Source organism: Mobula hypostoma, chromosome 25 (genome assembly GCF_963921235.1).
Source record: "Mobula hypostoma chromosome 25, sMobHyp1.1, whole genome shotgun sequence".
In the NCBI taxonomy this organism is placed as follows: Eukaryota; Metazoa; Chordata; class Chondrichthyes; order Myliobatiformes; family Myliobatidae; genus Mobula; species Mobula hypostoma.
Window position 1 is genome coordinate 14,070,646 of NC_086121.1, and position 12,291 is coordinate 14,082,936.

General features: G+C 39.1%; 1 protein-coding gene across 2 annotated transcripts in view; it reads right to left on the reverse strand.

Annotated features, from left to right (window-relative positions):
* Window positions 1–11,848, reverse strand: part of wrap73 (WD repeat containing, antisense to TP73) — a 30,373-nt gene extending 18,525 nt beyond the window's left edge. For both annotated transcript variants that reach the window (XM_063033473.1, XM_063033471.1), the window contains exons 1-3: window positions 11,500–11,848; window positions 6,975–7,127; window positions 2,273–2,389 (exon numbers count right to left, since the gene is read on the reverse strand). In XM_063033473.1, coding sequence (XP_062889543.1) covers window positions 2,273–2,389; window positions 6,975–7,127; window positions 11,500–11,568 — 339 coding nt within the window. In that variant the 5' untranslated portion in view covers window positions 11,569–11,848. The remainder of the gene's footprint in view (window positions 1–2,272; window positions 2,390–6,974; window positions 7,128–11,499) is intronic.
* Window positions 11,849–12,291: the final 443 nt, after the last annotated feature.

Genomic DNA, 12,291 nt, shown 5'->3' on the forward strand with positions numbered 1-12,291 from the left:
CAGGTAATCATTGTGTTGGCCCAACAACAAAAAAAAAGGGTAAGATTATACTAGCGCCTGGCGCTTCTGGAATCACCCCCACAAAAGGAAGAACCTGTAACAAGAATGAAGCAGCAAAGAGCCATATAGCTAAATAATGAAATATTTAATACTATTATCAAATCCTTCATTTAACAGGATATTTTTTCTAATATTACTGTGGATTGGTCAAAATTCAGCAAATAATCTTTCACCCCCTGCCCCCCCCAAAACCCTTGCCAATTCCTGGTAGGAAAGTCACTTGTCATCCCATTTCAGCTATACTTGGAAACTTTTGAAATGGTCAGGCCAGGAGACGGAAGAGAACACAACTAATAGAAAGGACTTAATTAAGCAGGCATTAAAATAAAAGGTGTTAAAACTATTAGATTAAGCTAAAATAGTCACAAACCAGTTAGGTCTAATATATTGACGCAAGGTTATCAGAATGCTGTGCGTAATGCTTGTTTTAGGATATGATGTAGGGGCAATGGTCTATGAATTTTCAGACATGAATCACCATTTATAATTGCATCATTCAAAACAAGATCTCATATTACCACAATATGAATTTAGCAAAGTAATACAACCCATGATTACAATTCATTGATTCTCATGACGTCACAAATAAAGTTACATACAGTTCTGGTCACTTCACTACAGGAAGGATGTTAAGGCTTTGGAGAGGGTGCAGAAGAGGTTTACTAGGATGCTGCCTGGTTTAGAGGACGAGAGACTGGACAAACTTGGGTTGTTTTCTTTGCAGTGGCAGAGACTGAGGGGGAGATCTGATAGAGGTTTATATGCTTATGAGAGACTTAGAGTAGACAGGGAATATTGTTTTCCCCAGGGTAGAAATGTCGAATACCAGAGGGCATGCATTATAGGTGAGAGGGGGTAACTTCAAAGGGGATGTGAGGGGTTAAGTTTTTTTTATACTCAGAGTGCTGGATGCCTGGAATGCAAGGCCTGGTATGGCGGTACAGGCAAATACGTTAGAGGCTTTTAAAAGATGTCTGGATAGGCACCATGAATATGAGGAAGATAGGTGTTCTAAAATGGCAAACCTCTAGTTCAGGAACACCCAATCCAAAATGTATGCAAGTATGACTAAACAAGGTGAAGTAATGATAAGCAGAGATAAACTTAAATGATTGACCATTCAGTCCTTTTAATCTGCTCCAGTATTCAATATCATTGCGAATGATCCTGTAACTTGATCCAATATTCCTGCTTCTTCTTCATATCCCTTAATGCTCTGTTCTGAAATGTTTCATAAACATATTAAGTGAATTGGCCTCCATGGCTTTCTGATTAAGACTTCCACAGATTCACCACACTCATAAAAATCTTCTCCTGAATGTCTTGAGACATCAACCTCTAGTTCCCTAACCAGGATAACCTTCTTGGCAAGTTTAATCAGCTCAAGACTGCACAATACTCAAGCAGTCCCATGAAAGCCCTGCATAATTTGATCAAGACATATTTGCTTCTATGCAAAACACAATACAAAAAGACAATAATAATCTACATGGAGGAATTTTGTGGAGGGAGGGGTTAGAGGAAAGGGTTAGTTAAGAAAGGCAGGCTGGAATAAATTGGTTAATTATGGGCTAAAATAAGTGTTAATGGGAGAGAATAATGAAGGAGTGAGAAATATAAATTTGAGATATTTGAGTGGAGAGGCAGTGGGTAGCAAGAGCCAGTGTATTGATATTAGGGGTCTGGAGTGGGGCTTAAGTCTAGATGAAACGTAGTTCTGGAAAATGCGAAGCTGCTGAGGGCACTGGCCCATGTTGAATTTGCACTATATGTAACACTATTTTATTTGACAATAAAATATAAGTTCCATGGATCATACCATTAAGAAAAAGTTGTGACATGACACTAATTCTCTGAACTTCACTTGCATATTCAAACTCAAATATTAGAATAACACCAATTTTTAAAAGCATACGTGTTGTGTTGTAGTCTATCGGCATTTCTGAAAATGATGGCAGAATAATTGAAATAGAGAAAACAAATTACATACATTTTTACAGTCTAAAGTACTTAATTCAGGCTTCATTATCAGTTTATTATTGTGTCTGAATTCCATCACTGGACAGCTTTTTAACTCCCTCACACCAACATATTGCACAGGATTAGCAGAGCAAGTGGTAGCTAACAACTGCTAAGACTCGAGTCCTATTTCAGCACAAGGCTACAGACAGCAACAGTTGAGGCTGTCTGTGGGGTCATTAGCCTTACTTACATGGAACTCTGTAGTATTGAGAATATGACGTCCATCAGGACTCCAACGTGAGGCCAGTAGCCCAGCAGATCCCTCATCAATCTTGCAGTGCCAATCAGGCTGCTCCAAGGACCAGACCTGTTTTTAGAAGAGCCACAAATGTGAATACAGACATTGGAAACAATCTGTCATAGAACAGCTAGTACTCTTCATTCAGTTCAAGAGGCAGAGAGAAGTGCTACATAAAAAACATTTCCGAAGTCTAGTATTTAGAAAGCAAGCTAAAGCATGAAAGACTGGCGCTGGATACCTCTGCAAAGGTAACTATGATCTTTCCTTTGATCCTTCCCTTATGATTTACAGCAAATATTGATGATTTGCAGCTTTGTTTACTGACTAATGAACAACAGATGAGGAGCTTATACTCAGTAATGGATGAGATTAATATGACAGTTATCTAAATTTACAAAATGCAATATTTGCAATATAGCTTGAAGTGTGGATTTTGCATAAGATAGCTGTGGTGAAAAAAAAACTGTTTTAAACAAGCTTTTACTTTGTTCTTTATTCACACCCCATCCCTCTTGCCTCTATTTGCAACCATTACCTCTAGATATATTTATAATCAATACCTGCCGAATTGCCAGAGTAAAACCTATATTAAAGTAGCAGTTCTAAGTCATTCTAACAACCTGCAAATCACTGCCTGGTGATGCAATTTCTGCAGCAAAAATCAAAATCAATAAAATCAGATGAAGCAATTTAATATTCTGCACTGTAATTCCTTTCCTTGCTACATCCTACATTGCCATTTAATCAATCATTTTATAGAAGTATGTGAAACAATTACGCAGAGAAGAAATTATGTAGAGCTTTGGCATACTTTCTACAGGTTATCTCCCTTTGGCATTACTGCTGTCAAACCTCACACAAGAAGAACAAGAACTTTGTGAGGCAGTAAATGGGCACTTGTACTTGTGGGATCATATTCCACCACACGGAACTGTCCCAGCAGTTATTGGGAAAGGGCAAGATTATTTCAAAATGTCTATTCTGGAACAATGTTAATTCTAGTCAATTTTAGAAATACATTTAGCATTACTTTGATTACACATTCTTAACAAGCGTGCAAACTTGTCAAATGTTACAAATTTACACAATATTTTGTTCAGTAAATCCAAGTTTTCTAATTGATTTTATCCTGCATGTCTAACTTAGCAAATTGATGTTGCACTACAACATATCACTGAGAATACAATTAGATTTTAAAAAGTAGATTTAAATCATTAACAGGTAATGTATAATCATAGCCTAAGTACTTTAAATGGATTGACAAAAAGGAGACATTAAGTGAATGATGGCTTATTATACCAAGTGGCACTTCTCTCATCCAACTGAAACATACACTATTGACAAGGAATCCATTTTCCACTTATTTCAAGATGGCACTGAGCTGAGTGACCATTGAGGTTGTGCTTCAGGCTTGGTTGTTTTTTTCAGGTTTGTAAGGATGGTTTTGAGGATAGCACAGTGAGCTAGGTGTGGGTCCGGCAGGTGTTAAGGACAAAGACCAGTGATCCCTATGATCAGGGACCAAGGCCAGCAGTTGCCAAGGACAAGGGCTGGACCAACCACCCTGGTTGGTGAGACCCGGGGTCAGAGGTCTCTGGGGGCAGGAGGCATGAGGGCTGGTGACCACCCTCCTAGGTTGGCAAATTCCAGGATTGGAGTCCAGAGGATGAGGTTCACAGTTCAAAGCCCTATGATTAGCGAATCTTGGGGTCAATACCGGAAGTTGAACCCCGAAGCCCAAAGACCGCAAGTCCAGCAGTCGAGGCTCAAAGCCCCTGGGTTGTCATGCTTGGAAGTCAGAGGCCCAATGTCTGCAAGTCTGGACTAGTATTGGACATTTAGAGATCCAATGTCTGTGAGACTGGGAATTCGGAGCCAAGGACTCCAGAGGCAGCTTGCCCTGTGGTTGGACACCTATCTGTGTGTGTGTGTGAGTAGGAGGGTGGGAAAGGGATTTGTTTTGCTGTTATTGTTGCTGGTTGTGTTATTCTGTTGGACATTGCGGGGCATGCTATGTTGGCACCAGAAAGTATGGCAACACTTACTGGCAGACCCCAACACATACTTAGGTTATGTTGTTTGTTAATGCAAATGACGCATTTCACTGTATGATTCAATGTATGCATTTCTAATAATTGAATCTGAAACAATGCTTATATTTGTTTCAGTCCATTTTCAATAAACAATGGGCATAAATCTCACACACATTTTTCAGCATACTAACTGGCTTAAAAAGATCTTGTCCTGATGACAAACTCAGGAGTTATGGATGGTATCATTACAGGTTCAAGTGTGTACTAAACTGTTCACTTTCTGAAACTGAGCATTTGGAACTCTAACAGTGCTAATAACGTACTGCTCCAGATTTCTACTCTTTACATCTGAGTGTATCAGGTCATATACATTAAAAACGGTCCACCATTCACCACAGAAGTAAAACACTAATCAAGTTAAATTACACATGAAAAGTTGCTAAGAATTTTCACTGTACCAGTAATGTTGTACATTATATTTGTGATCACACAAGGAGATATTGCATCAGAGGTCTAAAGACTTTGTGAGAAAGGTACATTCTAAGAGAATCTTTTAAGAAAGAAAACTACAACAATTTCCTACTCTCACCTCACATCATTCAAACTACTTCCAATTTAAATGGCTGTCATTCTGTGGGGGGAGGGGGGCGGGAGACTAGAAATAGATTCTATACCTGGAAACTAAATTTGCATCTTCCTTTAGGTGTCATAATTCTGCAGAAAGGATGAGAATGAATCTATCACAGCGATGGTTAATTTATAATTTAAGTTTTATTGAAAGTTGTAGGAGGATGAATTATGAAAGGAACAGAAACCTGATGAGAGATTCTAACTTGAAGATGGAAATGATGGGCACAGATTTTGGAAGCAACTCCACATTCAAAAAGTTGAGATGCAGTACTGAAGAAAGACAATGGATTCAAGCACACGTGAATAAAACAGAATCAATTTTGTAGAAAAGTCAGCACTTAGCAGAAATAAAGTATGACTATGACTAATAATCCAGTATTAACAGCTAACAGAGACAGGAAGGAAAATAACATTGACTGCAACTTAGTGGTTTCTGGTTTGGGAGAATAGAAAAGGTAAGCGTTATTGACAAACTAAATTAGAGGAGGGCATTAAAGGGGGAAAAAAAAACAGAGAAATGTGGATGGGGCAGAAAGAAACAAAAGGTAGCGATCTGATATTAAGATTAAAACTATCCATTATCTTCTTCCCGATTAAATTGAATCATACAGGGAGATATGCCAACAATGAAGTCGTAGTAACATTTTTCCAAGTCAACATTGAGTGCAACTTTGAGGGAAACATGCAGAGGGTGGTGTTCCCAAATGCCCATTGCCCTTGGTCTTTTTATTGGTGCACGTTGCAGGTTTTTAAGACGCTGATGTCAGCTAAAGTATAATGGAGATATTAGCAGAACCAAACACACTTGTATTGCACCCACGAAAGCCATCCCACATCTCTACTCTTCTTTAAATAGTGTCATCTGGGAGATCTAGGTGGTGGGGTGATGATAGGTCTCTACCAAAGAAGGTGTAAGGCACTCCTTCCCGCAACAAGCCTGCAGGGCAAGACGTAGCACCTGCTTAGTCCCCCCTACCCCCCGATCAGACTTACTGAAACCATGGGGGGGAGGTGGTGGATGGCAACATAAGTAGCTGGTGCACATCACAAGTCCTGGTTATGCAACCACTGATACCAGGCAGACAATCTCTGAAGAGTATTGATAATGGCTGGGGTCACTTGTCTTGTAAAGACACTGCCCAGAAGAGGGCAATGGCAAAGCACTTCTGTAGAAAAATGTGCCAAGAACAATCACAGTCAGAAGACTATGATTGCCCACATCATATGACACAGTACATAATGATGATGGTGATCTGAGAGATAAAACTTCTTATTCATAAAATACCATCTTCAACAGTCCAGTATTTAATCTAATCAGTATTATTGTACGTTAAGGCTAATGATCTCTGAAGTTCAGTTTGAACACAACTGCTGATTCAGGAGAAGAAAGAACTACTAATGAACCAAGGCTAATAAAGTATGCAAAAAAAAACCGGCTCTGCCAAATTGAGGCCTCAAATTTTCTTTCAGCAATATTCCCAACTAATTTGCAGCAAGTCCAGCAGATTGTCCTCAATCTTTGTGCAACACTGATAAAATTCCAGTGTTAAATATGGTATTTAAATATTTAATATGGTATTTCAATATTAAATTTTAAATACCATTTATATTAAATATAATATTCATTATATATTTAAAGTTCATGGTTCAATATTGTGTATATTTAACATACACAAAATATTCACTATTCAACATCCCAAAGCATTTAAATCTAATATCAGAACTACTAAATGCATAATAGCTATATTTCCAGATGCCCTGAGCATACTGCAGAATAGAAAGGAAATATTCAGACTAGGTCATGACCAGAACCTGAATGAGTTACCCTCATTCCTACTTCTCTATACATTTCTCTTCATTCTTAGTGAATACATGAACTGGAGTCCACATCTTAGAAAAATACATGGCATACGATAATCCTTCCTGTTGAAGAATATAAATGGACATGAAAAGCCTTCTGAATAGAAATATTAATAGATGCAAATTACCTGCACGAGACCACGCTTGTACATGGCACACAAGAGGAAGAGGGAATCTGCTGACCACTCGACATACTGAATCTGGTCCAAACATGTATACAAGTGCAGGACTTGCAAGGTGTGTGCATCACGGATTATCAGACGGTACTGGACACAAACTGCCTGCATGAATGGATCAAATTATTAAATTCAGTTTGATAATTTCCCCAACTGATAAAAACACAAATCAGACATCCTGGTACCGGTCATTCAAAGTTGCTACCTATATCTTATGAAGAAACACCTTGCATATCAGTGCCCTATATACACAGCTAGAAAACTCGGTGGCTATTTTATTAGGTATAGAAGTGGAACCTGGTGTGGTCCTCTGCTGCTGTAGTCCATCCACTCCAACGTTCAACTCTCAAGGAGATGCTCTTCTGCACACCACTGTTGTAATACATGGTTATTTGAGCTACTGTCGCCTTCCTGTCGGCTTGAATCAGTCTGGCCATTCTCATCTGACCTCTCTCAATAACGAGGCATTTACATCCACAGAGATGCCACTCATTAAATTGTTTTTGTTTTTTTGTAGCCTTCTCTGTAAACTCTAGAGACTGCGATATGTGAAAATCCGAAGAGATCAACAGTCTCTGAGATACTCAAACCACCCTGTCTGGCCCCAACAATAATTCCATGGTCAAAGATATTTAGATTACATTTCTTCCCCAATCTGATATTTTGTATGAACAACAACTGAACCTCTTGATCATGTCTGCACCTAGTTTTTGCCACATGATTAGCTGATTAGATGTATGCATGAACAAGCACGTCTATACCTAATAAAGTGGCCACAATATTCACAATTCCAGGTATGTTTCAATTGATGAAGGACAGATTCTGATTCTCATGAAGCAGTGTTCTATTGCATAAGTGTTTTTATTGACAAAAACAACAAAAGTCATAGTACCATCATTTTAGCAAACACAGAAGCTGGATTACTAACGGACCCTTTGACCGCCATTTGTGCTTTAAACCTTATTTTGTCCAGTGAGAATAGGTTGAGCATGCTGGGGATTTTGCTCTTCAAAGCAAAGGAGGATGACAGGTGACTTGATACAGTTGTACAAGATGATAAGATGCATAGATCAAGGGGATAGCCAGAGACTGTTACCCAGGGTGGAAATAGCTAACATGAGAGGGGAAAATTTTAAAGTGATTGGAGGAAAAGTATGGGGGCAGGCATGGATATCAGAGCTAAGCTTTTTTATATATAAAAAAAAGTGGTGGGTATACGGATCGCCCTGCCAAGCGTAATGGTAGAGCCATATATAGGGATATTTTAAGAAATCTTAGAATATAAGACTTAGATGTCTGATACAAGAAAGGAAAGCTCTGTAGGAGGGAAGAGTTAGACTGAACTTAGCGTTGGTTAAAAGGTTAGCACAACATCATGGGCTGAAGGGCCTGCACTGTGCTGCAGTGTTCCATGTTCTAAACCAAACTCTCTGCATTACTTAAGGAGTCTAATAAGAGAAACTTTATTCAATTTAACTTGAAAAACTGTAGAAAAGCAAAAAGAATTGATGGGAACACCAAATCATGTAGAAATGATGACAGTGAGGTTATATTGCTGCAGTAATAATTGAATAACAGACAATATTGGGGTCATTTAAATTTCAATTAAATGAAAAACAATAAAACATTGCAATCTTTAAACTATTTACGCTGAAGGTACTTGGGAAATCAGATCTAGGCCACATTTGACTATTAATTCTGACTTGAAAAGGGCACTCAATTTAACAAACTACTGTAAGTATAATCATAAAAAAATGTGGATTCATTCCCAAAAGTAAACAAGAAAAAGGAGTAGGCCATTCAGCCCCTCACACCTGCTCTAGCATCCAGAACAGCTAATTGTTCATGCAGTTCAATTTCCTGCGTAAACTCCATATCCAATTGTTTTTTAAATATATTATGCTCCACAGCCCACGTGTTGAGAATTGTAAGGATGCACTCCACTCTGGCAAAGAAACGTCTTCTCATTTGGAAAGTCTAAGCCCTTATTTTGAGATTGTCCCTTGGTTTTAGACAACCCAAAGGAAACATCTCGCCAACTACCATGGCAAGCCCCATTATAATTTTGTTCTCTCAATGTTCTAAACAAAAGAGAACAAGGCTACTCAGCAATCTTTCCTCAGAAACAAACTGCCATGAATCAATCTACTGAATCTTCACTGCACTCTTCTATCACGAGAATATTCTTTTTCCAGTTAGGGGGCCAGACCTCGACATATTCCACATATGATCTCATTCGGGCCCATCCTGTTTGATTTTCCTCAATGCTTGCTGTGCCTCCAAGTCAGGGCTTCCTAACATCTTGTCCACGGACCACTTGCTTAATGGTATTGGTCCATGGCATAAAGTATGGGAACCCTTGCTCTATTCAGCCATTGGATACATCCTTTAAATTTGAAGAAATCTGGCGACCTTTCATTCAATATTTTCATATGATCTGATTTTTGTACTTGTTCTCTTCCGGCTATTTTTTCAGAACCTTGGATTTGATCAGAGAGTCTCTCTTCTCTTAGATTTTCTCTCAGGATGGACTGCCCAGCCCTTTTTTCTCCTGTTTAGATTAGTGTTTTTTTTTCTTTTTTTATATATAAAAATTTCTAATAGTCCTTCCTTTCTTCATAAATTGATAAGAGAATGAATTACATTTTTTCTGTATTATACATTCTACTGTATATCAAATTTATACTTTGTAGATCAACTGTGATTTTGATATTATTTCACCTTCTGTATGTACTGTTATTGACATATATAGCAGAGATATTCTCCTGTTTGTATACACACTTTTTTTCTAAATCAATAAAAAGATTGAAAAAAGAAAGTTAACTTTCAAATGGTGCTCAAAGATATCCATGCCCTCTAAAACCAACACCCTCCAATCTCTCAGCTAACTTTTTCTTCTCATATTTTTACATTATATTCCATGTATAATTTCTGCATTTATGGATTGGACCATTGAGTTATTGACTGCAGACTTTTTTCAGACTTATGGTCTTTTTATTGCGTTTTTTTAATTGCACATTTTTCCCATCTTATTGTGTGAGGGGAACATGTTTGGGAATTGATGATTTGAGTTTTTTTGTTGGGGGGGAAGGGTTGTTTGGGGATTGATGTTCCTGTTCTGTTTTTTGTGGGGGGGGGGTTGGGAGGGGGCTGATGATGGGGATGTCATTCTTTTGGGGGGGGGCCGTTTGTCTCTGAATGACTTTCATGTTCTTTCTTTGTGTCATGGCCATCTGGAGAAGGCACATTTAAAGTTGTACATAGATCCATGCTTTGATAATAAATGAACCTTTGAGCCTTTTTTTCTTCATCAGTAACTTAATCTGGCCTTTCTGATGCCTCTCTGCATCCTCCTCAGAACTTGTATTGCCATTCAGCTTTGTATGTTCAAATTTGGATATATTACATTTATTTCCCTAATGACCATGAGCAGCCCAGGCCCCAATATAGATTTCTGCAGCTCTCCACTAAACAACCTTTCTCCGTGTAGGCTACTCAATACAATGGTCTAGAGACTGTCTTGTATTTTATACATGCACTGGGTACCTTTCTATTTTCTGTTTTTATATTGCACTAATTTCAGCTTGATTTGAGTAAAGCCCATCTCAGTGGAACAACACACTTATTCCCTCATGTCCTATGATTTGAAATCCATTTCTTCCAGGCCAATCTTTATAGTCTTTTCATATTGATTGTATGTCAATTAGAACATGGTTTAGCTGCAAATTGATTTGAACTATAAGCATATATGAATTCATGAGCATACTGAACTTGGGCACTCAATTTGAATTTAGAAAAATACCAAACTTAAGACCTTCATGATAAATTACATAATCCATCAACAAGAAACAATCTCAATATTCCAGTGGAAAAATAAACATGAATTGGGATGGAAACAACACAAGTTTTACATTTTCCAATTCTCCTTCCTTACCATTAGTCCAGGCTACTGGATTACTAGCCATTAGTTTAACTGCTATAGCACCAATTCAAGTATCGATCTGGACTGAAGTCCAGCCTTGCTTTGTAAAACATCACACCAAGTTACCATCCAGTTTTTAAAAAAACATACATTCATCATCACCTCCACAATCATTGGCTTCCTGGTTTTACTTTGCCCCAACATCAGTCTTTTAATTCCATAATATGCTATCTTAGTAAGCCTCTACTACCTAGTTCACCTTTAGTTCTCCAAAAGTCTAAACCTACAGACATGTTACACTATCTTGATCAACCTTCTCTTACTTCCAGGAGTGCAATCGTTATCACGCACAATTCGCCTTTATCAAATACTGTACACATCAGCTCTCCTTGTTCAATTGAATCCCACACCACTCAGGCAATGAATCACTTCCCAAGTATCACTCTTGCATGGGCCAATCTATCAACAATGAAAGATCTACAAGCAGTCCTGAAGTCAGCGGATGACTAAGTATTTCAATGAAGACACGGGCCGTGCGGCAATGAAATTTCTTACCGAGTACCGCCCATCGGGAGATAGTCTGCACAACTGGTTCGACTGTTTAAACAGTTCGGAGAAATTCATGTCAGTATAAACCTTGGGACCCTTCGTCCGGCCCGAGCCTCAATACTCCTTGCCCCTGGCCCGGTCCGAGACCCTCCTCACTCTTTACCCCTGTCCTGGCTACAAGCCCCTTCACTCCTTGCACTTGCACCTGCCCAGGCCGGGGGCCAGGGGCCGCCTAAACCCTCGCCGCTCTGGCCCCTCACTCTCCCCGGTCCTCCTGACCCGAGGCCCTGTCTCCTCCCCAACTTGTTCCGACCCAGTTTCCGGGAATCAGCTCGAGCCGAAAACCGTTGAAACCACCAGTTGAGGTTAGCTGCAGGGCGGGATCACGAAAGATATCAAGTCGGCCAATCCGGCAGGAGTGATGGCTTCAACTTCCGATTGATAGGCTCATCCACCAATCCAATTCGGTCCAGTGGAGGGAAACTGAAGCAATAGAGAACTATGGGAGTTGTAGTTTATGTTGCTTGGTGGGGTACCGGGAACCAACGGTTTTCAACATTTCGAGCATGTGATTCCTCCAGCAAAGGCAAGGTATGGAGAAAAGCACCGATTGCTAATTCACCGTACGGAGTAGTATGTTATATCTTGTATTGACTCTCTTTTTTTTGACGACACAACTTGACGATTTAATATCAAGACAGAATATGCTGGAAATACTCAGAAGTTCAGGCAGCATCTGTAGGAAGAGATAATGTTTCACATCGAAGACCCTTCGACTGAAGTTATAAGATATAGTAT